At 39.6% G+C, this 26,223-nt stretch overlaps 1 protein-coding gene across 2 annotated transcripts; it reads left to right on the top strand.

Annotated features, from left to right (window-relative positions):
• Positions 1 to 339: 339 nt before the first annotated feature.
• On the top strand, positions 340 to 25,800 carry LOC133841966 (trichohyalin). Of its 2 annotated transcripts, XM_062274823.1 has the most exons (7): positions 348 to 525; positions 3,846 to 4,160; positions 10,977 to 11,148; positions 11,462 to 11,593; positions 19,885 to 24,284; positions 24,595 to 25,141; positions 25,199 to 25,800. In XM_062274823.1, exons 2-7 carry the CDS (start codon positions 4,056 to 4,058, stop codon positions 25,267 to 25,269), a joined length of 5,427 nt encoding a protein of 1,808 aa, XP_062130807.1. In that variant the 5' UTR covers positions 348 to 525; positions 3,846 to 4,055; the 3' UTR covers positions 25,270 to 25,800. The 2 variants fall into 2 exon arrangements, with proteins under 2 accessions (XP_062130808.1, XP_062130807.1); XM_062274824.1 differs by lacking the exons at positions 19,885 to 24,284; positions 24,595 to 25,141; positions 25,199 to 25,800 and having other exon boundaries at positions 340 to 525; positions 11,462 to 11,646.
• The last annotated feature ends 423 nt before the right edge of the window (positions 25,801 to 26,223 follow it).

Raw genomic sequence — 26,223 nt, 5'->3', positions numbered from 1 at the left:
CAGCAGCAGCAGATACGATAACGACAAAGACGAAGACGAAAACGAAGACGATGGCAACGAAGACCACGGCACTTTTCGTGTCTGCGCTTGCGCAGCGTCGACGTCGACGTCGACTGGCACGAAGACTGTGTAAAGCTTCCAACTGCCGCTGCTGCTGTTGTTGCTGCCTTGACTTTGACTTTGCCTTGGCCTGCTGTTGGTAAGTTGTTGGAGCTTTTTAAGCTGGCACTGCGCCGGCGTCGCGGTCGCTGCCGCTGCCGCCGTCGCAGTTGGTAACTTCTTCGTGTCTGCAAACGGCTGCTGTCTTAGTTCTTAAGTCCGTTGTTGGCGTGCTCCTCTTCAGTTCGTTGCTGACCAACGTAACGTGCGGACGTGCCAAGCTCGCCTACAACAAAATTACAAAAATACGACAACGATATCGTGTTTTAGTGTTTCAGTTTGCTGCACTTGATTTTTTGGCTTGAACAATCACGCAAAATAGACAAGCCAAAAATATATTTAACACAAAATATTTAACATTATACGGTAATAATTAAAGCAAAACGAAAAAAAAAAAACGAAAAATGTGCGCGACGCGTGTGCAAAAATACCAAAAAAGATAAAGCAACAAAAAAAATTCGGATAATAATAATATTAGGGATAATGTGTTGTGCTGATGATGATCCTGCAAATTAAGCGCTTAACATTTTTGCCAATCGCCAAGTTTCACACAAGCCACAAGAATTTCGCTTGTGTTGTTCTTTTACGATCTCCAACTCCGTCTCAGTCTCAGTCACAGCCTCAGTCTCGATCTGTAGGCACGTCTCTTCAATGAGTTTGTTGTGTGTTTGCCGTTTGGGGCTGTGGCGGCGTTGATTTTGTCCATGTCCAGCCAGCGATGCTGCTGGAGTCCAAGGCGCGGCCAGCGGCGACTGTAATTTCTGTCTTGCGCATTCTAAACACACACATACAGACACACAGAGACACACACAAACACACACACACACATAGAGGAAGAGAGAGACACACACTCGAAAAAGCAAACAAACAAACAAACAAACATGGAACGCAGTCAAGTGAGCGAGACAAAGCGAGAAAGAGATAGAGAGAAGACGAGAGGGAGCGGGGGATTGATGAAGACACTCCTGCCATGGCTAGTTTGGGGAGCAGATGCAGATCCAGCGACAACACTTGGCCACATATGTTAACGCTTGCTCTCTCTCTCTCTCTAAGTGTCTTTCTTCGCCTCTCTTCTGCCTGCTGCGTCGCCATATTGGGCGCATAACGGTGCAAAAATCGCGCTGCTTTTAGCTTTTTTCTGACTGCGCCTCTCTCATGTGTGTGAGTGTGTGTGTGCTGCTTTTTATGCTGCCAAGTTTATGTCTATGTGTCTATGGCTGCTGCTGCTCCGGCTGCATTGATGACGACCCAGCGACCGATAGACCGACGACCAAAGTGCGATCAAGCGAAAACCGCAAATAAATATAAAAAAAAAACGTATTCGAAGAAGAGGCTAGAAGAAGAATGCAGCATACAAGAAAAATGCACTCGCTGCAGTCTTGAAGTTTGCAGTTGGCGGAGTTTGTGTTGCAGTTGTTGCATCCATCTGCAACTCCATTTGCAGTTTTGCGGTTGCCTCAACACTTCAGCCAAATGCTGATCGATTGTGCGTGGCAGACACATAAATTCCATGTGGCAGCCACAGCTGTCGCCTGTGCATCCTTATGGCAACATCCTGCACTGTCCTCCTGGGACTGGGTCAGCCAAACAATCAATCTTCTCTGCGCTTCTGCTTCTCAATGTTCTTCTCTTTGCTCTTCGAGCTGATTGAATAGGCCAGCCATTTGGCTTTGGCACTGACACTGCCGCACTCCTCCCTCCCTGGGGCGATTAACGCCCCTCGCTTGCACTTTGACCGCAATGCAAATAATCATCATTGCCCAGGACTTGCACAAAATAAACCGCTAGCAGCGCTGCCTACGTGACTCCACTCACAGAAACCAAAAAAAAAAAAAACTACTTAGGTTGTAGACATGAACTGCAAGAAATTAAAGTTCCACAGATTTAATACAATTCATTGAAGAAGCTAGTTATTTGGGAAAATGTTGGAGAAACTGCTGATTGTGTTTGAGACATAAATATTTATATATAAAAATTAAATATTTAAAAAAAAGTGGAATAGATTAATTCGATTAAAACATTATTTCATATTGAAATGTTAGCTTTGATAAAGTTTTAGGAATTTTAATTAAATTTTCGGGATTTCTTATTTAAAAAATTGTCAATATGTTTATTTAAGTACAGAGACATATGTATATATTTATTTAAGTTGAAATATCAGCATTGTAACTTTGAGATATTTGCTTAAAAAATATTTGTTAATTTTTGGGATTTTCTGTTTTATATATTTTAAATATAATTCTGACAAAGTATGCAAGTGAATATAAGGAGATATCTTTGAAAACTATTTCAATACAAGAATTTTTTAGTTGCTTTATATTAAATTATGAGCTTTATTAGAATAGTATGTTTTAAAAGTCTGTAAAATAATTTATCAAATTAGAATACTAGATTAGATGTCAAATTTTGACACAATAATAATGTCTATTTAAGATCACATAAGAAGAATTTATTGAATTCGATTATTTAATGCAAAAAATATCGCAGAATTTTCAAGTTTACTATTTATTTATTTTTTGTATTTTTTTTACGCCTGCTTTTTGCTCAGTGTATGGCACTATAATTTACAAGAACATTATTGGTCAATAGGTTATGGCTTTTGTAGTATCAGCAGAAGCGGCAAGCAGCAAGCGGCAAACGACGAGCGGCAGTTGAGTGTTTGACTCTCTGCGACTCTCGGAGAGTGTCTGAGTGTGTCTGTGTGGAGCTGAGCTGCAGGGCATTAGCATAGACTGCAGTTTAATGGGCCACACAAACATCGTTGAGCGTCCGATGCTCACTAATTTTTATGTGCACAGCTTGCGGCTGTTTCAGCCCACTTTAAACGGAACTCGAAACCAGGCAACGCCTCTATGATTTTTTTATTAAGTTATAAAAAATACAGCAACAACAACAAGAAGAAGAAAAGCAATAGCAATAACAATAACAGCAACAGCAACAACAGCGTCAGAATGCACACAGATAGCTAAGCTAAGCTGAGCTGAGAAATAACCCGAATTCAGCCAAAAAAAAAAATAGAAAAATAAAACAAAAACGAATTGAATGGCCGCGCAGAGCAGAGCGACACTTGGCTGGCATAACGGTTATGGGCCTGGAAGCGAGGCTCCAACATACTACACTTGTGGCATTCCCAAACATATTCTCGTATTGCAATAAAATGAGATTTTATAACAGCAGGCAAGAAGAGGAGGTCAACAGAAAAAGACAAAAAACAAAAATAGAACCCAAATTCCAACAAAAGAGAGTTAGAGACAAAGGTCGTCACAGCAAGTGAAAATAGCGACAAGAAAAAAGCACATATATATACATATATACATAAAATAAAAGAGGAATTAAAGTAGGAAGTCGAAACAATTATAGGCAGCCAGGTGTTAATATCAAGTTCGTTGCCTAAGTCTTTCGTTTTTTTTTTCTGTTAAAGTGGAGCGCAATGACAGCGCCCATTGAATGCGAATGAGGGGCGTGTGAGCCGGCCGGCAAACACTTCAAGCCAAAAAAAAAAAAAGAGACACACACACACATATTTTATTATTATTATTATGCTGTTTTATTTTTTGTTCGTTTCGTTTTTTGGTTTTTTGGAGCGCACATTTCGTTTTTTGTTTCGTTGTGGCTTTTCTTTACACACTCATTAAATGTTTCGTTTGGTTTCGTTTCGTTTCATTTCCGTTTCGACCCCTCTCAAGTTCAAAGGTTGTGACACACACACACACGTAGAAATAAAAAGCAATAAACTACTGCAGCAAAAAGTAAAAAAAAATATATAAAAATATATATCAAAGAGAACAAAACAAAAGAACACAGAAACAAAACACTACTGGAAAATTCTTCTTTGGAAGCGAGAGAGCTCTGTGAGAGCACAAACAACAACGACAACAACAACAACAACAGCAGCAATGACAGCGACTGCGGCGCCGACGTCAACGTCGGCTGCGACGAGAAAGCAACCTGCAAACAACGCGATGCTCAGCGAAGCTTTTACGGTTAAGCGGCTTTTAGCGGTAAGTGTGCACAACAAAGTTCTCAATACAAAAAACACATATACACCATATATATAAGTAGAAGTGCTCCTAACTCAATTTGCAAATCCCATTGATCGGAACAAACGAGCAGCGTTCTTTTTTTTTGGGGCGTTGCCAATGCGAATTACTCCAAAAAAAACCTTGCCCCAAACATTGTCAACATTTGCCATTGTTCCCAAAAAAAATAAGTAAAGAGTGTCGAAAGATATAGTAGTCTATATAGAGTGTACTTATCTGTAGTTAGTTCGTGCCTTGGCGTGGGCTTGGCCATTTACTTTAACTTAATCGTGGGCCGTTGGCCAAGTTATTTCACATCTCGCTCCCTCTTTGTCCGTCTGTCCGTCTGTTTGTCTGTGAAGTCGGCCATTGGGTCAAACTGTGGCTGATAGATGGCTAGGCGTCGATGATGATGTTCTTCGTCTAGATCTACCACAGCTATAGCTGTTCTTGTTGTTGTTGTTGCTGCCATTGTTATTGCTTGGCAGGGAGTCGTCACTTGAGCGCTGAGTAATGTAGGCAAATTAATCTAATAAAAAGGTGGGAGTCGCATCGCTTTTTTTTTTCTCTACTTACGCCTCGCTTTATTTGAATTTATGCCTTGGGAACTGGAGTCATGCAACAGCAGGTTTATGTCTACGGAAGATCGTAAACCTTTGAATTATTGCATGCCATAAATGTTAATGGTGCTTTCCATACCAAGAATAAACATTAAACCAAATGCATTCCACATACTACACATTAAAAGAAGAAGCATTCTTCAGATCATAGTAAAAGAAGCATTTTAATTTGTTGAACTTTAGCTTCAAGTCATGCTAAATTAAACAGATTTTATTAAGATGTTTATATGACTCGCAGAAATTAGCAAATTCATTTTGCATAGATATTTCGGAAGTTATTAAGATTACTCATCAATGCTCTTAAGTAATTAGCGAAGTCAATGAGGATTTTAGTTTGCTTTATAAAAGAAGCTCAAGGAATTTCATTGACAAAATATTCTTAAATTGGAAGTTATAAAATTAAGAAATATTCTTTTATAAAAATGTACAACATTAATTAGAAAATCAAGAAATGACATTCACAATATTTTAAAATTTAACTTTTCAAAATTTTTGTTTAATCTACAAAAAAATTGCCAAACATGTCAAGTTTTTTAAGAGCAAGATTATCTTTTTGAAATCTTTTCTCAACTAATTCACTTTTAATAACATTTCTGTTGCTCAAATAATTGTAAAATTGCTGCTGACAAACAACTTGTCTTCATTGTTGAAAAGTTAAAGAAATTACTTTGTTGAAGATGAAAATATTGCAAGTTGTTTAGAAGTTTAAGAAGTGTTTATAAATGTCGCTTTTCATTGTAAAAAAATTAAATTAAATTTTAACAGAAGATTTACGGTCTCTTCTTTATGATAGAATGTAATAGAATAGAATGTAAGATTTAGTATTTGGTTTATTCTTCACTTCAATTTGTTAAATTTTCAAATTTTTTAATGAATATTTTTTTTTTTTTTTTTTCTAAATAAATTTGTAATTTTATCAAGAGTTTTTTTTATAAAATAATTTGCAAGGGTTTCCTTATATTCTTCTAGTTTTATTTAACTCGTTGTCAATATGATTAAATAAAAAATTAAAAAAAAACTTCCTAATACATATTCAATAGTTATGACATAGCTTTTTCTTCTTTACTCACTATAGACTTTATTAGTAATTTTGTGGAAATAATCTTCAAGAATATCATCAGTGTTTTCTTAATTAGTTGCTTGTTTAGAATACGAATTTCAATGCCGCATTTAATTGTAAATATAAAACTTAAAATTTTCTTAATACATTTGCAATAGTTAGTTTAAAAATATTGGATTTATTTATTTTAACATAGGTATAATAAATTAAAACATTACCAATTTTATCGAATCTTCTGCATAAAATAATCTGTAAGATAATTCATATGGTTTTCTTCCATTGTTCTATTTATGATACTAATATCAATTCGAATTTTGTTATTAAAAATAAATGTAATAATTAGCTCTTACAACTCCAGCAATTATTATATAGATTTTTCTTTCATTTTTACCAAAGATTTCATTAGTAATTTTATCCAAACTTCTTTATCGAAATAATCTTCACGATTATCAGCAGTGTTCGATTAATTTTCTGTATTTGTGGATAAGCTGCTTGTAGCATCACCTGCATTGTTGCGCGACCTTTTGATCTGCATCCGCCTTTGCCTCTTTGCCCCGTTTGCCACCTTTTGCGCCTGGGCAGCCTCTGGCCAAAGGTCAGCAGACAGTCTGGCGCCCGAAGAACATTAAAACCAAAAAAAAAAACTACCAAAGTAATTTGTAAAACACGAAAAATGATTTGCTTCTTTTTTTCGTGTTGTGTGAGTGTGTGTGTGGTTCTTCTAGTTGATGCTGTTGTTGATTTTTTTCTCTCTCTCTCTCTCTCTCTGTAGCTGTGTTTAAGTTTTAATGGTTCGTCCTGTTGCTGTTCTTTTACGATGGTGCGAGTAAATTACAAAAAAAAAAGAAAAAGAGAGGCAGCATGCAGAGGCTAGCCAGTTGTTGTTCATTAGCACAACGGCATTGTAAAAATTGCAAAGTTGCCATAAACAAAGAATAAATCAACCGAGACAGACGAAACATTAACTGCAACTTGCCGCTGCCTCAGCGGCTTCGGCTGCTGCAGCCAAAGTGAATGATGTTTTTCGTTTTGTGGGGGACTTTTGCTGTTTCCAGATTAAGATAGATTGCAGTTCGGCACCTGCACATCAACGTGGGGTGGACGTGCAACGTCGGCTATTTGCCTAAGCAGCCCCGTTGCAAATATAACTTACATATAGTTGTTGTTTTTTTCCTGAGGTATTTAGTCTTTGGCTTTCCTGTCGCGCAGACACTCGAAAGTTGCTGCCACAAAACGAGACGTCTGGCAATGAAAGTAACTTGACTTCTTAATGGGTCAACTTGCCACACACAAAGAGAGAGAAGGAAAGAAAGAGACTAAGAGAGAGAAAGAGAGAGACTGTCTTTCATATGGTGCCACTCTAATGGGCCAACAACAATGATCACATTCTCTGCTCGTGCTTAAAAGCCACTCGAAAGCATAATTAAACAATTTTTATTGACTTTTTTCTGTCTCTCTCTCTATCTCTCTCTGTTTTTATATTGATGCCGGCGTAGCAGACGCAGAAGAATGGAACTGAGACTCGGTGTCTTTCAATTCTTTTGCCAGTTTCCATTCTTTTCTCCCGATTGCGGCTGCTATTGAGTGTTTTGTTATGAGCCCACGTTTAGTTTTGCGGCTTGTGTCAGCTAAAAGCAGCAGCAACAACAGCGGCAGCAACAAAAATCCAATTGGAAATAAGTAGAAATTGTGGTTGTTAAGTGATTGTGGATGCTAGATGGTGGAGAGCGTAGCCTACTCTATGGTAGCTGCAAAGTGCATGGGGCCAAATTCTAACTGTATACGCGTCTCATGTTCCCTCGCCAAAAACCGTAAAGCCTACCCCAATTTTGGGTTACGTAATCGAAACCAGCAAATAATGCTGGCGGCCTATTATCCCTATTCCGAACCGCAATGAAAGTTGCTCGCAATCTAGTTGCTATTTTTAAAATAGTTGAAAGAAAGATCTTTTCTATCTTAGAAAATTAGTGAAGGTTTGCAATAAGATTGTATTGTATTTTAAAATAGGTTTGATTGATGAAGTTAATCATATTTGGTTAGAAGATTAGTTAAGGTCTGCAATAAGATTATATTGTTTAAAATGACTTTGTTGATGAAGGTTATCATATTTGATTCATTAAAATGTATTTGAATTAAATTACTTGCGTGATTGCAATTTTTTTTGTACGGATTCTAAACTTATACATTTAATGAAAAAAAGCGTATATTATAATTAAAGCAATAATATAAATGCAATAAAACATAAATATGTTATATCACTACTTTACAGATTATGAAGCAAAGTTTCCGATATATACAACATTTTAAGCTTATTTTTACAAATTACAAACACATCAAATTTGCATTACTTAGAATAATAGGTAAATAATGATGCATTATTTATAAATTATATCTTCCAGCTATTTATGCTAAAAATAGTGTAAAAGAAAAAGAAGAAAAAGATTCTCTATTCACGTCCCGTCAACTTTATTCAACTGTTTTTGTGTATTCTAAACTATAAATAGAACTTCTCTTTTTATTTCTTTTCAACTTGTTTTTTATGTTCTAATCTATAAATAGTTGCGGTGAGAGAAATGGCTTTATAGTTTTTTTTTTTTACAAGTCTCCCAATTCTGAATCTGTGCTTTCATTCTGTTATTTTTACTTCCTTTCGTCTAAAGTCCATGGGAATTTAGATTAACCTTAGGCAAGATTATTGACTTAACCCAAAATTGCAAATGATCTATTAATGCAGATTGTATTTGTAATATTTCCACATTCAGGAATGTTCTTTGAATCCTAATTGATAAGCTTGATGAACTGCAAAAATTCTTTCAAACTAATGCTCATTTAAATAGATCTTCATCTTGATGTCTAATGCCAATGTCTTGGTTAAAAATGCAGGCACATCAAGTGCAGTCGGAGTATCGTAATAATCAACATTATCATCAATCTATTGGCATAAACAAAAATCTAGCCAACTTGCCACAGCGTTGCATACAGGTTCCACTTCTTTAGCTCCCTCTTCCAATCAATAGCAACAACAACAACTCCACTAACTGTAGTCTCATGTACAATGTTGTTAAATTTGTTTAAGAGAGAAGAAAAAAAAAAGAACTTGGCTTGCGTGTTTGTGTCGAGACACAACGTTTGGAATTTTATTTCTCCGTTCCCCTCGCCCGATAGAAGTGGGAAATATCTGTTTCAATTTAGTGGTGTCGTTGAATTTTATGCCTCAACGAGATTTCAAGTTGGAAATTAAATAGATAATTACACAAATCAGATGCGGCTCAGTACCGTTTTCAATTAGAGTCGAGTTCAGTTGAGGGAGTTTTTGTATTCGCGTAATATGCAAAATAGGATTCAAGTTACGTAACAACGATGAGGTAACTCAAGCTGCAAGAAAACCCACTGGAAGCAAGGGAGTAGAGAACAGTTGGCATAATTAATGGCGTGTGGCGCTTAACGCGACTCCCAAGCGAGTGCATTGTACTCTTGGCCATCTTTGAGATCGGGGTAAACTTGCTCGTACTTAAAGTCGAAGCTCGTTCTAACTGCAAACCCCAAAATACCGGAGAGAACCTTGGCTTTGCTTTCCTATGCGATGTTTAATTATAGTAGAGCCCATTGGCCTCAGTCTGCCATGAAGTTGCCAGTTGCCAGTTGGCTCTTGGCTGTTGGCTGGGCGTGTGCTATCATTGTTGTTACTGTGTCTGTTGCTGTGTTCAGGCAACTGTTAATTTTGTTTTACAACTTAGAGTCTCGAGTCTCTCTGTATATCTGTAGCATCTATAACGTGTTCGTCTATCTTCGTAACTGTCAGTTACAAACCAAAAACCAAACCAAACACATACGTAACTCAAACGCAGACACAATCTGCACTTCGCTCTTCATTCATAAAAAAAAGTAGCTTTGCTCTTTTAGTATCTTGTATCTCGTGCGATTTTTCGACTAAGCATAAATTAATTGTATGCTTTTTTATTTTGGCTAGAGGCTATTTCGTGTGCTTAAACAATTAGTTTAGCAATCTCTCACTTGCTCCCATCTCTTTCCAATCTCTGCAATTCTTTATTTTATGCTCCGCTGGCGTCTAATTTGTTTATTAAACTGCAGATTCATATTTGCTTCTTTTGCAATTGAAATTTAACATTACATAAATTTCAATTTGGTTTGCCAATCCACTTATGCATTATTTAAATTAAAGCTAACACAATTATTGGCTTGAATTTACACTCTCAACATTTTATTAGAATAGTCTTTAACTATTTACTACTACTTAAATAAATTATATGCTATTACCTAAATGGAAGCTCATGCGGCTTTATGAGCTTGTTTAGCAGTGGAAAAAATAAATAAATAGTTAAGTGACTAATGTTCTGTTCTATAAACAGCAAACATATCAGCTATGTAGATTGATCAATTAGCTTAGCCACTTTACTAGGTCACTTGTGCTTAGCAAACATTTATGTTAGATGCTGTAGATGTAGATAATTTATTTTTAGCGCTTAAAATTAGAAATACGCTCATAAAGAACAACTAGAAAGTGAGTTTATAGAGCACTTTTATAACAAACTTTTAGTATTTCGATTTATTTGCAAATATTTAAAACTAAATTGTAATACAGTTCCATATCAAATTAAACTAAATTTGAAAATAAATAAGTTACAAAATTCAACTCATTTCACTAAAAGTTTTCTTAGAAAATTTAAAAACTTTGAATTCTCAACTCAAGCTTAGGCTATGGAATGGAATAAAATATAGAATGAAATATATGTACATATATAATATTTATTTACTTAGAACTGTTTTGATATTTCTTTTTGGATTTCTCGAGCTCTTCTACAAATCGTAGAATACATTTAGAATTTCTCACATAATAAAATCGGGTTTTATGTGGTTCTTAATGAAGATTAACCCAAATTGCCCTAAAGTTTCTAATTTAAAGTTTACAGCTTTGCTAATAACTTGATTTAAAATCGCTGAAATCATTTTGATTACTGGCAACAGATATTGGACAGCTTTTAGATGTTCTTAATTTGTATTTGTAGCAGCTAATAAATATTCTAAATTGAATCTCTTTTTATAACCTTTTGTATGTTCTATAATAAATAAAGTTTAATTTCATTGATTCTTTTGCAGATTTTCGTAGTGTTCACACTGCTCCACAGTAGTCAGGGATTGGAGCTGGGTGACAAGTGTCAGCATGATATGGACTGCACAGATTTCATCAAGGGCAGCAGCTGCTCGGCACTGGGATACTGCGAATGTGCGCCCTACTTTGTACAATTGGATTCCAAGCGGTGTTTGTCATGTAAGTATTTATCAGAATAAACTTACTAAATATTCTTCAATAGTAACTAGGCAAAGTCAATCTTTGAGTAACCCCCATTCCCAAGGCATTTTTGCCGTATGTTTGGCCACATGGACAAACAAGAATGAAGAAAGAAGGAGAAAAAAACCAACCAAATATACAATTGCATTCTTTCGGGTGGGGACATCAAATGTTGTTTGGGGTCGGCAAACAAATGGACCTCTGAGATGTTTGCTTAAATGCAGCACCGTTAATCATACAAAGAACTTCAACTCAACTCAACTCGACTAAACTTCTCTCTTCTCTTCTGCAGCTCAACTCTTGGGCGGAGACTGCCAGCTGAGCGAGCAGTGTTCGATGAAGGTGGCAAACAGCAGTTGTTTGGACGGCGCCTGTCGATGCGTCGAGGGATTCTTGCAATTCCGCAAGCACACATGTCTGGGACGTAAGTATCAGACAACTGTTGATCAATTGTGGCCCTAATTGCATGGAATTTCATAATGATAACAACCTTTTATAATCATACACACACATATACAATTATAATCATCTATCTTAGTAATTACGATCATTGACGATCATTCAACTCGATTTGGTGTTTGGCAACAAATTGCAATAAAAGCAACACGAAAAAAAAAATTAAACACAAGAATGGAACTTTGATTGCTTATCATAGGAATTACACGCAACCTGAACGCAGACTCCTATCTCTCTCTCCTTCTCTCTCTTTCCTTCGTTTGTTATCTCTTTCTTTAATCTGTCTAACCATCTCATTCATTTCCGTTGATTGTTTGTCGTTCGTTAACACTTCTATAACAATTTTCCTTTCTTTTGCCGCCACTTGACACAAACAATTAACATGGGCATAACAATAACAATAACAGCAGCAACAACAACAACAACAAACAGTACAACAATAGCTACAACAACAACGTAGCTACAACAATTGCTACTCGTGGGCTAACAAGACAATCGTGTCACTAATTATACGCATAATTGGTTAATTTTCCAAGAACCGGTAATGAGCTCCAATGTACCGAAGAAATCTTCGGACTCAAAAACTCAAAACGTAATGGCAAATGGAAATTGTGAAATAGAATTCGAAATGGAAAATGGAAATGGAAATGTGGTCGATGTTGCTGTGAATGTTTGACTTACATTTGTGTGCTTATTGATTTGTGGGTTTGGTTTGCGAGAGATGCGAAGAGCTGTTTGTAGTTACATGTTGCTGGAATTTCAATTGAATGTTTGGGAATGGAATTTGGTATTTTTGGATATCCGCTGGAAGATCTTTTCAGTATAATAATGATATAGAAGTATAATAGGGAAAATATGCATGCCAATTGTTCATTCTTCTATGACAAAAAGTTAGTTTCAGTTAAAATAAATATTATATTAGATTGGCTTAATACAGAATGTTTTAAAGTATTAAATTTTATTTTACAAAATTTACGGTTTAAAATAATCAATATAACAAACTAAAAGAATTCATACTAATTTCAAGGAAAGATTACAAATTTAAGAGCTTTAAGTACCTTTTTTCAAGAAATTTTAAATTTGCTGGTTACAAACATTAAAGGAAGGACTGTGAAGTGAAGTCCGCCCAATGTAATAATTAAAAACTGCATTACAATTTATTAAACTTTATTGTTAGAAAATGTTAAATTTTCCACGAATTTATATTCATTAAAATTTTGAAGAGCTAAGTTTGCTTAAGTCTGCATTTATTTAAAGAAGTTCCTCCAAGTCTTAAGTTAAAAGAAAACATACAAAGAAATGCTAATAAGCCAAATAAAAGATAAGTTTAGCTCGTCTTTGGTTGCAACGTTTTTGCTGCACTCCCAAAAAACCATATAAAAGAAAACAAATCTCTGGTGAAAGAAAAGTTAAGCGAAGACCAAAGAACTATTGTCAAGCAAGTGAGATTCGAGTGTGCTTTTCTCATTAGCTAAATGCGAGATTTCCGCTGATGCTCGACAAAACTTGTGTACTCGAAGAGTTAAGAGGTTTTTCCAACGTGGCTGAGACATGAGACTGAGACTGTTACGATTTTGATCAATGGAGTTGGGTCGGTGGTCACATTGGCGCCTAATGGCGTTAATCTGATTAGAATGGAGCAGCAGCTGCATGAGTTTGCGGTACATTTGTTTGCCCTGCTGCTTAGCAGACACGACACAGACCTCTGGACAAGGAATTGCCAGAGATCTGGGAGCTGAAAGAGCTAAGCGAGCTGAAAAGCTGGGAAACTAAGAAACTGGGAACTGTGCAGCTGGCAAATGCCACTGTGACTGTGAGTTGGACATGGAAGCCACTCGTGTCTTTGCCATTCACCTGTTTGGCTGTTTTGCTGGCGACATAATTATAGCCCATTTAAATGCACTGAATATGCATGCCGCCCAGTGGGCGTGGCACAGCAACAGCTGGATGCCAGCCATGACATTGCCTTGCTTTAATATTTAATTAAAATAATTTTTAATGACATGTGGTCAGGTCGAATGCGAGTCAGCGACAGCGTTGTTGCGACTGACTTTTGCACAGCACAGTTGCTGTTGCTGCTGCTGTTGCATGTGCATTTATGAGATACTTTCACCAAAAAAAAAAAAAATAAAACAGAAAAAAAGCAAATGGCAGCCAAGTTTGCAGCAAAGAAAGCCAAACGAAATAAAGAGAAGAACCTTTCACCGGGAGCAGTTTTTGGCCCGAAACAGCTTCAGAGACAGAGCGAGACTTTTGGCGAACAACTGCAACTGCAACTCGAAGTTTTAAGTTTTAGTTCAAGTCCTGTGACAGCTAGCAAACGGCTTTTTGTCGATTTCTATCTGCATCTCGGGGATTCTGCTGCTGTTGCTGCTGCTGCTTTACATGCCTAATTGCCCGCTCCAAGTCAGCGTCAGTCTCCGTCTCCATCTGAGCTGCTTTTTGTAATTAAATTGCACTGATTATGTGAAATGAAAGCCAAGCCAAGCCAAGCCAAGTCAGTGGCAAACTCAGCAAAGAAAGTCCAATTAGCGTTGCCAGAACTTTGTCTCTCGCAGCTGGTCGAAAAGAATGCATTGAAAACTGCAAAACTCTGCCCAACGTTGACAATGTTCACATGAGCTTCTCTCTCTTTCATACACTTGAGTGCCGTCTCGCTCTTGGGTCAAGTTGAGCAAGTGCTGTGCCAGTTTTTTTTGTTCTTTTTTTTGTGGATTTTGTGCAGGCTTTCGCTGTTTGTCGCCAGGCCACTTGTTCCAGTTTCCCATGCACCTTAACCCAAGCCCATTTCGGGATTTACCACCGCAGCCGATCTTTATGAGTTATGCACACACACACACACACACACACACACACACATACACATATGACAATGTGAGGAAAAAGTAAGCCACAGATAATGAACAGCAGCTAAACACACAAAAGCGAACCATGACGACAAAAAAAAAGTGTCAGCCAGTTAAATGCGCAAAAAAGCGGCTTGAGAAATTTCAGATTAAGATCTCTTTTTAACGCGCTCGCTGATTTGCATACAAAGTTGCAGCAACAGTTGCAACAAGAGCAACAAAAGTGCAGCCAATGTTGCTACGATGCTAATGAATTGCAGCGACAGCTTGATTAACTGGCACTTGTTCTCGTTTCCTACCTGTTTCTTAGACCGGAGACTGATTAAACATTTCAAGTGGCAAGAGAGAATTTATTGATGGCTTGGAGTGCATTCAAAGATTACATATTAGGCAAAAATTGTGGAGTGTATTAGAAAAGTATTAGCAGTAAAACTGGAACTTGTAGCTTAAATTGTATATTCTTTATAGCTTAATTTTGTAATACTTATTGACTTGAAGCAGCTGTATAACTAATGTTATTATAGCAATTTGAGGTTGACTTTAAAATGAAAGATTCCTCAAGGATATAAATAATTTTATTTAAATTTTGATAGTTTTTCCATTACATGATTATTTTGAAAACGGCACAAGCATTTTATTGTAACAACTTGAGTACATTAATTATAAAAAAGAGTTCATTAGAATTTTAACTTTATTTTAATTACTATCTCTTTAATATTTTATAAATGTGTTGAAAAGTAATTGCACTTTAAATTTTGTGCACTTAAATGTCGCAACTCTTTTGTATTTTATAATTTATGTAGAACTTATATGCGTTTTAAATGGTGTCATTAATTTTCCCAACTCTTCTGAATTCTATAACTTTCTTGGAACTGAAGTGCGCTTTAAATAATCATATTTAAAGTTCGATCTTTTTATGGATAACTGAACTTTATGGGCAACTGAAGTGTACTTAAAATAAGTCGATTTAAAATTCGCATTCTTTTGCTTACTATAATTATTTTGCACTCTTTCAACTCTATTATATGTTATAGTCATCAAGCAATTCAAATTCTTCTTCCCATTCCCAACTTGACATAATTATTAATTGACTTAATTCATTTTCGGCCATTCAAAACTAATTTGCAGTAAATTGATCCTATTAACACAATTCCTAGAACAAAACTTATGCAAATGTTAGTCAATTAAGTTAATTATAAACCAATAATGCTTTCATCTTTAAATTATGCTGATAAAGAATTGACAATAGCTCCCTAATTCCATGATTCATCACATGCGCAAATATTGCGTATACGCAGTGGAGAAAGATAAGTGAATCACCAAATATTTGCAATAAATTAGCATAAAGACCTTTCATATTTCTCCACTGCTGGCAGCCTAGCTAATCAATAGCTTAATCTGCAGATCAACCAGATGCCAAGAAGACAATCGTCTGCCTTCTCAGGTCTTAATCGTGCTCATTTGCATTGCCATTTCCATTTCCAAAAAGACAAAACACAATGGCTTCGCATTCCTCTCACTTTTCTAGTTTCAAATTGTGACTATTAATCTTTGATTTAAGCACTTCCCACAAACGAAAAAACACTTTCCATGCCAAAGCAAAAGACTGAAAAAAATGAAGAGAATTCCATTTCATTTCGTTTGACCAACTTTAAAGTCACCCAAAAAAAAGTGGAAAAAATATGGAAAAAAGTGACAATACAACTGTGTTAATTTGCACCGCTTTTGAGTTTTGTGGCGGGGGAAAATGTGAACATTTTAGCCAAATTGCGCCAGAAGCTAAATTGCATGCAAATTATGTGGAACAGACCCAAAGCCATGACCAGTTTTTCCGATGCCACGTCCAGTTTCCAGTCCAGTTGCTCCGAGTGCCGCGCGCACTTCCGCAAACAATAATAGTAATAATAATAATAATAATAAAAAGAAAAATGCCATAACAATGAAATTAGAGAAATTAGAGGAAAGCATAATTGTTGGGGTTGGCAAAAAAAAAACGAGGTGACTTGGCAAACAAATTCAAACATTCAAATGAAACCGAATTACAAATGGGTTTTAGCACAAATTAACCCATCAATGCGGCGCGTGGAATGTGACACAGTTTTTCTTATTTGCTTGCAAATTGAATTTATGTTGATTTTGTGTGCAATTATGATGAGTAGCGGGAGTTCCAAGCAGCAAACAGCAAACAGAAAAGAGCAAGAGCAACTCTAGTTTACCAGTTTACTGGTTGCAAGTCAAAACATTTTCACACGCGCCGAGCTGTCGGAGCCGTAATCGAAGTGGGTTACCAGATGCAGTCGTGCCGCATTCGCATGCAACCTGTCACACCGGTGTGCGCCAGATGCTGCCCGAAAGAGAGAGAGAGAGAGAGAGATACAGAGAGAGATGGGCAACCGGCACTGCTAAGTGGCCATGGCATTGCCCCAGCTTATCGATCACAGCACAGAGGCGTCTCTCAACGGGGAAATATGAAAAGTGAAAGAAAGAAATATCTGCACAGCTTCTCGCTCTCTCACTAGCTTTGCTTCCATATTGGTGTCAGCGTTCGAGCTACTCGCATTTGGAATGGCGCATTGTCTCTGCCCCTCTTTTTTCTCTCCGAGTCACAGTCACAGTCAGAGAGTCAAAGTCAAAGTCAAAGTCGAAGTCAGATGCGACTGCTGCAAAGTTGGAAGTCGGTGCCAGGTTAGCGTCAGTGTCAGTGGCGCATTCGTTAAGTATACGCCATGTATGCGCCTTTTAAGTGCCTAGGCCAACCGGTTTCATGGCACATGCATTGTGCACTACCTTTGTGAAAAGCCGCCAACGTTTGACTCTTTGTCAGTTACCCTCCCTTGCCTTCACATCCCCTCGCCTATGCTCATGTTGCACGCACGCTCCCGCGGGAAATTTTGTAAGTTCATCTTTGGAATGTTGCAGCAAAAACTGCGGCTAAATTATTCAAAATATTGAATTTGAAGCACAATGCATTTATGAATTTATCAAAAATATTAAATCTAAAGAAATTGTCGTAGTCGGAGCTTACTTTTTAAATCTATCTATTAATATGCCAACAAATTGTAATTCACTTCCGAACTTAAAATACATCTTTGTTGCTGCTCAAATGAATTTACATAGTTGCAAGTTCCGTCAAAGCAATAACTGTTAAGCTACGTTTTTTCTATAATTGCTATGCACTTTAATAAAAAAATTGGCCTCTTAAGTATTTAACTCTAGGCTTAGGTAATCTGTGGTAATCTTCAACGGCCGTAATAATCCTTAAAGCCAATTACAAACTTTAAGCTGTAATTATGCTTAAATCAATTTAGTTCACAGTCAGCAGCACAAAATAATTTCAGGTTTGTGAGGCAATCAAATTTTGTTGCGTGTAAAGCGAACAACAATTAAAGAATTCAGATCACAAAAGCTGAAGTCTTTCATTAATATTAATTATGGCTGAACTAGAAAGTAAGCTTCAATAAGTAATCAAATGCAGCTAAACATAAATAAAATTTTATATCATAACAGAAGTAGAAATCCTTTACATTTTGAGAAATATTTATTCATTATTATCTAACGTATATTTGGAAGAAATTATATATCAAATAATTGCTGTAAAATAATATAAAATTTTCGGGAAATATTTACTTATTGTTATTAACATTATTTAATGCCTAGTTGCTACAAATTACACCTAAAATAATTGCTATTTGCTGCTTCACCGCCTCTGATCTCTATAATTTTCCTATTATAACAAAGTCAGTTACTCTTTGAAATGCGTTTTAGATATCTGAAATTCCACATTTTATTAACTTAACTTATTCGCAAGCATGCCTATAATCAGTTTTCCGCTGGGAACCGCAGACTGGCAAAAAAAATAAAAAATAAAATTGGGGCGCCTAGCTGGCTCTTGTTGCATTCCCAGCTGAGCTGAGCTGAGCTCAGGCGCAACATTGCCGCTTGTCAGACAAAGCGCAGCCAGACGCAACCCTAAGGGCAATGTTGACGCCAAACTGAGGCAATGTAGTGAGGAGTTGGGAGGTGGTGCGATGGTGGAACAACGAGTGGAGCAACGATTGCAGGTGCAGCTGCAGCTTGTTGTGGCTGCCTGCTTGTTTAGTTTGCTCACTTGCTTGGTTGCCTGCTTGGTAATGGCAATGGCATGTTGCTGTTGCCAGTTGCCAGTTGCCAGTTGCGAGTTGTGAGTTGCTCCACTGCAGTTGCTCCGTTGCAGTTGCAGTTGCAGTTGCTGTTGGTTTGCCTGCCACGCCAAATGCCGAAAGCCAAAACGAAACAAGTGAAAACAAGTTGAGCGCCTGTAGCAGGCGGCGGCATGCCCCGGAAAGTGGGTCAGAGTCGCTCTGAAGACATAGATGGAGTTGGAAGCCAGCATACTATATAGAGAGAGGGAAGTTGCTAAGCAGCTAACGCTGACATTCAGGTGGCTAGCCTGTTATAGAGTAGAGTATAAAATAGAGTCTATAATATGGTAATGCATAGAGTGTAGAGTAGTGTATAGAGTGGAGTATAAAGTTGTATAAGGAGAAGTATAAAGTAAAGTCTAGAGATCCTCCACTCTAATATTTAATGTATAAAGTAATGTATGTATTACAGATTAAAGTACAGTATATAATATCATAGAGCTTAGAGTAGACTATAAGAAAAACAAGAAAGACAAAGTAATAATGTGGAGAACAAAGTTTAAATTGGTGTTCAAAGTGGAGTGAAACATAAAGTGGAGTATAAAATATGTTATAAAGCGGACCTCAAGATAGAGTATGAGTATAAGGGCGATATTACGTTGTGTTTAGAGAAGAGTATAAAATTAAAACTAGAGTATAATGCTTAGTATAAGTAAAGTGAAGTATGAAATAGATAATGAACTACAATATAAAGTAGAGTATAAACTGATGTATAAAGAGGTATAAGGTAAAGCATAAAAAACTCAGCTTACTACAAAATATAGAATATAATATAATCTCCAATGCAAAGAAAGAGACAAGAAATGGGGAAACGGGAAATTGGCGACTGAGCGACTGGGCGACGTCATCAGCAATGTGTTGTTGACGTTGTTGTGGATGTTGAATGTTGGCTGAATGTCGACTGCTGATTGTGGATGGCAGTTGGCAGTTTGCAGTTGCAGTTGACTCTATTGACGGTTATTAGGCATGTCGAAGGCGGGCTAATGCCTTGCAGATTGTTGGCAAACAACAGATTGCTATGGTTGTTGCTGATGTTCACATTGATGTTCTCTTCTACGTGGTTCTGGTTGATGATGATGATGGCTTTTTAATATGCATTTGGCGGCTGGCTGATGCATGCTTTACGGTTAACTTAATAACAGAACGTTGTGTGCGCTAAACCCCAAAGCAGAGCATGCGAAACTCTCAGACTAACACCCTCTCTCTCTCTTCTTATCTTTGTATTTCTATAGCTGCTCATCCTGGCGCTGTTTGTTATAGCCACGCCCATTGTCAAATGTTCGATACTCGCACCCATTGTGATTTCCTCATCCCCAATCTGTTTGGACGCTGTCAGTGCACGGCACCATCGCGCATGGTGGGTGGATTGTGTGTGGCACCAGCCAACGATGAAGCGGCAACAACTGCAACAGAGGAGAAGGCTTCCACCACGACAACGACTTCGACTACTAGACGCACCACAACAACAACAACAACAACTACCACCACGCCAAGAACTACAACAACCACGACGACGACAACAACAACTGCTGCTCCAACCACGGCTAGAACTACAGCTGCTCCAGTGATCTTGGAGGATGAGCAGCCCGCCAGCGTTGAGGAGCAAACCCTTGAGGAGGACGACAGCGAAGCAGCCAAATTGCGGCCCCAAGTCAGCGAACCAGACAACGGCGAGAAGCTCGAAGCAATCGATCTGGCGCATGAGGAAACCGAGTTGACACAGCAGCAACAGCAAACAGACAAGATTGATCAACAACAGTCAGCAGAGCAACATCAGACAACGGGAGCACAGCAGCTGTTGACGCCCGCTGATGTGGTGACCGAGGCCATAGAAGCCACCGAACACGAGACTGAGGCGGCACCTGCTTACGATTATCCCTACAAAATCGATGAGGAGTACGCCGAGGAGCATGAGATCAAACCAGAAGCTGAGGCCGAAGAACATAAGGTGAAACCTGAAGAAGTTGACGCAGAGATTAAACCAGAGGTTGAGGAAGAGATTAAACCAGAGGTTGAGGAAGAAATTAAACCAGAGGTTGAGGAAGAGATTAAACCTGAAGCTGAGGCAGAAAACAAACCTGAAGCGGAGACTGAAGCTGAGTCAAAGCCAGAGATTGTAGCCGAGCCACAACCAGAGACCGTAGAAGAACAACAACAGTCAGAGACTTTGCCAGAGCCAGCTGCAGAGCCAGAGACCGTGTCGGAGTTAGCAGCGCCCGCAGAGGAGGAGAAATTGCAGCATGTGGAAGAAACGCAACAGCATGAGAATGAACCGCAGCAAGTGGAAGAGACGCAGCATGAAGAAGAACAACAACAACATGTGGAGGAGTCGCAACATGTTGAAGAAGAACAAGAGATTGAAGCGTCGGGCGCACAAGCCAACGCAGACGATACCATGAAATTCGATTATGAAACGGCTGTCGATGAGGAGGAGCAGCCACAACAGCCACAGCAGTCGCAACACGATGAGCTGGAGCCACAGACTGATGCTGAGACGCCGCTGGAGACTGAGCAAGTGAATGAGAGCGAAAATGAGACCGAGACTGATGCGGAGACGGAGACGGCCACAAAGCATTATGAGCAACAGCTGCAGTTGGAGGATGAGAAGGAGGTGGCAACCGATGCTGCTGATGATGATTTGATACCCGTGCATAACGATGAGGTGGCGGAAATTGAAAGTGTGACCAGTCAACAGCCAGAAGCCGCAGCAGCAGAGATCACGCCAGAGGCGGAACAATCGGGCGATCATGAGCTGGAGCAAGAGACAGAGATCAAGCAGGAGGAACAGCAAGAGGCCGCAACAGAAGCAGCAGCAACAGTTGTGGAGGAGGAAGAACAGGTGCAACAAAGTACTGAGCCAGCGAAACCTGAAGCCGAAATTGAAGCTGAGGTTGAGCCAGAAGCTGAGAATGAGACTGAACCAGAAGCCGCAGAAATCGAGCTGACAACAGAAACCGCGGCGGAGAATGCAGTTGAAATTGAGAAGGAGTCTGAGATTGAGACAGAGCAACAGAAGGAATCAGAGAACGACACAGAGACCGAGAAGGAGAAGGAGAAGGAGAAGGAGAAGGAGTCGGAGAACGAGGCTGAGATTCAAACAGAAGCAACACAAAACGCCGACGTCAAGCCGACAAGTGGCGAAGATGATTTAAATGAAGCCAATCAATTAAATCAAGAACAAATCGAGGCACAGCAACAGCAGCAAGTCGAGCAGGATGAGACAGAGGCGGAGGCAGAGTTGGCAACAACCGAACAACAAGAGCAACAAATCAATGAACAGCAGCAAGAACAAGTTGCCAGCCAAACTGAGAAGCAGACCGAACTGGAAGCCGAAGCTGAGGAGGAGGAAGAGACATCAACTGCTGCAGCTGGAGCCGAGGAGGCAATCAGCGAAGCACAACACGAAGAATTGACTTACCCAACAAATGATGATGAATTGGCGCCACAGCAGCAGACCACAGAGCAAGTGGCAGTCGATGAAGAAGCTGAGGAGGAGCAAAAGATACCAGAGGAACTGGACGCGGAGGCGGAGGCAACGACTCAACTGACGGCAGCTGAACCAGAAATCGCAGCCGAGTCGCATGAGCTAAATGCAAATGCAATTAAGACGCCCGAAGTGTCGGAAACAATTGCAGAGCAAGAGGCTGAACAAGAGGCAGAGCAAGAGACAGAGCAAGAGTTTGAGGCAACAACTGAGACACAATCGGAGCCAGAGACTGCGACGCAGACAGAGCAGATAGACAACGACAACAACAGCGTGGCTAATGATGAGGTGTCGCATGTGGAAGCAGTTGAGGCGGAGACAGCGACCGAAACCTATCATGATGAAGGTGCGGCTGCGGCTGTCACAGATGCACTGCCAATTAACCACGAAGAGTTGCAGGAAACCAGCGAAGCTTTGAAGGAGACCGACAACCAAGCAGCACCAGAGTCAGAGTCAGATGCAGAGTCAGAGACGGAGTCACAGTTGGCAACCACAGAGCAGGTGGAGTTGCAGCAATCGGAAACTGCCCCCGAGCGCAGTGAAAGTGGAGAGCGTCTTGTGGCTGAAACGGAAATGGACAAAAATGAAAATGATAATATCATAGAAGGAGCCGAGCCAAATGTGGAGCAAGAGCCAATCAAGGCCATCGAGCTGGAGGCGGCAGCGCAAACCAAACCCGAAGCGGAGCTTGAGACAGAGTCGGAGGCGGAGTCGCAGCCAATTCAAGAGATAGCTGAGGAAGAGACAACACCTGCATCTGAAGAGACTTTGGACTACACCAGCATAGAGCAGCTGAAGGAACACATAGCACAGCAGGAACAAGAGCAACAGCAAGCTGAATCCGCGACAGCTGAAGCGGAGGCAGAGACAACACAAATCCCCGAGATGGCTGCTGAAGTGCCCATTGTAAGCGAGGAACAAGTCAAGGATGATTTCAAGGAAAGCGAAAGCATTGCGGGCATCCTCAGTGATCTGATGCTCGAGGGTGACAGCACGGTGCCTCCTGTGCCATTTGGTGAGCAACCTTCCGAGACAATACCGATGCCGACTGAGACGGAACAGGATGAGATGCCAGAGGTGCCAGATCTGATGGCTGAGGCAGCAGAGATGCATGAGCACCAGCAAGAATTGGAACAGGAAATACAGCCAGAAGATCAGCAGCCAGAGGAGACACAACAGCACGAGATAGAGCAGCAGGAGGTTCAACAGGTTCCTCAGGAGGAAGAACAACAGCATCAGGAGCTGGAGCAACATCAGGAAGAGGAGAAGCATGAAGAGGAGCCACAGATGGAAGAAGAACATCACGTGGTAGAAGCGCCACAACAGCATGCTGAACCAGAGACGGAAGACCAACAGCCAGAGGAGACCCAACAAGTCGATGAACAGTCGCAGCCCGAACAACAAGATGCTGATGATGCAGCCGCCACCGATGCTCCCAGCAACGATGAACAGTTGATTACCTTTTATCCCGAAGTGTCCGCACCAGCAGACAACTCAGAGGAGCAACATCAGTCCGAGCCCAAGCCAGAGTATACCACAAACGCACCCGAAGCAGAAGCGGAAGCAGAAGCCGAAGCCGAAGAGGAACGCACCTTGTCACCCGAAGAGCTACCATTTGACCTGAGCGACAACTCAGGACCAATTAGACTGCAGGAACTTGAATCGGACAGCTTGATTTTGGAATCCACTACACTGAATACCCTGTTGAACAATCACATTGAGGATGAAGCTGCCCCAGCACACAAGCAACCCAATGAGGAAGCCACACCCAATCCTGCGGATATTGTGGAGATCACCACACAAACCATGCTGGGCTTGGCGAGTCGTGTAACATTGATGGAACCCGCTGCTCCAGTTGTAACTACGCTGAAGCCACTGCTGAACTGGGAGGAAGCCACACCACAACCAGGAGCAGCAGCTGCTGAACCGCTTCTTAGCGGCAAACCAGGCTCAGAGTTGCGCAAGCGTGTGGAACTGGGATTGGAAGCTATCTCGTTGGGTTTGCCTTGTGCCAATGATCGTCAGTGCCAACTTGCTGATCCCCATACAGTGTGCAATGGACGTGGTGTGTGCGATTGTGCCAGTACCGAGGGAGCTGCAGGACAGTGCAGTGCGGAACGCACCGGATGCAGTCCAGGAACATTCCAGGTGAGCTACGATGACAATAGAACCACGATAATTTTGGCCAGAATAATTAATTCGAATTGAAATGCGAAATCAGGATTCAATTCACGAGACAGTTTTATAGTGCTCCGATTTAGAATCTCCTTTTCAAAGAAAGTTTACTTATTCAAGGTAGATTTGTCAACTAATTATTTACCATTTCCGAACAAAAAACCTATCTTTTACATAGAAAAAGTAGTTTGGGTACCTATTCATGAACCAGTTGGCATTCAAGTCTATTACTGAACCCATTTTCTCAATCGTTCCTTACTAACGAATGTTCTCACACTTACAGTGCCGCTCGAGTGGAGTGTGCATCTCTTGGTTCTTTGTGTGCGACGGACGTGCCGACTGCAACGACGACTCCGATGAGGAATGCACCCACAATACACGACTGAACCAGACCTGTCCGACGGAAGCTTTCCGTTGCGAGCGCAGTGGACGTTGCATCTCGAGGGCGGCGCTCTGCGATGGCCGCAAACAGTGTCCACATGGCGAGGATGAGCTCGGCTGCAGCGGACAGCTGAAGGGCGGCAACAGTTGCCCGCCACACACGTTCCGCTGCAAGAGCGGAGAATGTCTGCCCGAGTACGAATACTGTAATGCGATTGTGTCGTGCAAGGATGGCAGCGATGAGCCGCCACATTTGTGCGGTTCAAGGGCCATGCCCAATCTGTTCATGCGCCTTATTGAGGCGGGCGGTTTGCTGGCCAGCCGTAATGAACCCGACGCCTACTGCCCGCATCGTTGTAGCAACGGACTGTGCCGATCCACGGCCATTGTATGCTCCGGTCGCGATGGTTGCGGCGATGGCACCGACGAGCAAACCTGCGCTGTCTGCCGTAAGTGGAACTTTCATTGTATTCTCAACAGATTCTTAACTTTACTTCTTTCTTTAGGTTGCCCTGCGCCCAATGCCGCCAGCCTGCCCGCCTATTTGGCCAGACATCGCCCCATGCCGCTGTGGTAAAGCTGTGGACGGAAGCAACATCTACCAACACTGCATTTTGCAACACTTGCAAAACACTATTTCGCACACATTTCCCACACACACACGCACACACAATATTTGAAATATCTGAATTTTTGATTTAGCATTTAAGTTGAATTTACGCTATTTATTTATTTATTTATTATTTTGTTTGGACTGCGCCATGCCACGTCCAATTGCCACCTTGCTAGCAAGGGATTGTCCTCAAAGCGCATCCTTTGACCCAGCGATGTTGACAATTGTGCGCCCTCTGCGCGCTCCTCTATCATCCACAAACACCCCCCAAAAAACTATTCACTCATTCACTCTATTTATTCTACTCATCTACCCATCAAACTATTTATTTTCACACTACCCAAAAAAAAACACGAAAAAAAAACAAAAAAGCAAAAACAATCTGCATTCGCTTAGCTTAGTTTTATGAAATTATCTAATTTATTTAAATTATGGCCAGGCAAAAAAAAAAAAAAAAAAAAAAGAAAGAAGAAAACGAAACAAGAAATACACAAATGATGCATTTTTATCTATTAATTTGTTTGTAAATAAGTTAAAACAATGCTTGATAATGTACATGATAAATGACTATAAATGAAATTGTAAGACATAATCAATTCCTTTATCTACTCTTACTTTATTTACAATATATACAAGTATATAGTGTATCTTTCTTCAAGTCAAAAACAAAATAAAAAGAATCATCGAAAAATGCATTAATTAAATAATTATGATAAAAAACGTATTTTTAAAATAAAAAAATATCAAAAAATTATAAAAAGTGTTTTCTTTAAATATATTATTTTATGATTTACGAATATTCTAAATTTTAAATTAACAAACAATTTATTAAATATTTTTTTAACGTAAGAAAACAAAGTAACTTTATTAAAATTAAATCAATATTTCATATATTTTTTAATTCGCTAAAAACATTAC

Source organism: Drosophila sulfurigaster, chromosome 3, assembly GCF_023558435.1.
Source record: "Drosophila sulfurigaster albostrigata strain 15112-1811.04 chromosome 3, ASM2355843v2, whole genome shotgun sequence".
NCBI lineage: Eukaryota > Metazoa > Arthropoda > Insecta > Diptera > Drosophilidae > Drosophila > Drosophila sulfurigaster.
Note: the sequence above shows the minus strand (reverse complement) of the source record. Positions and strands in the feature narration are given on the sequence as shown.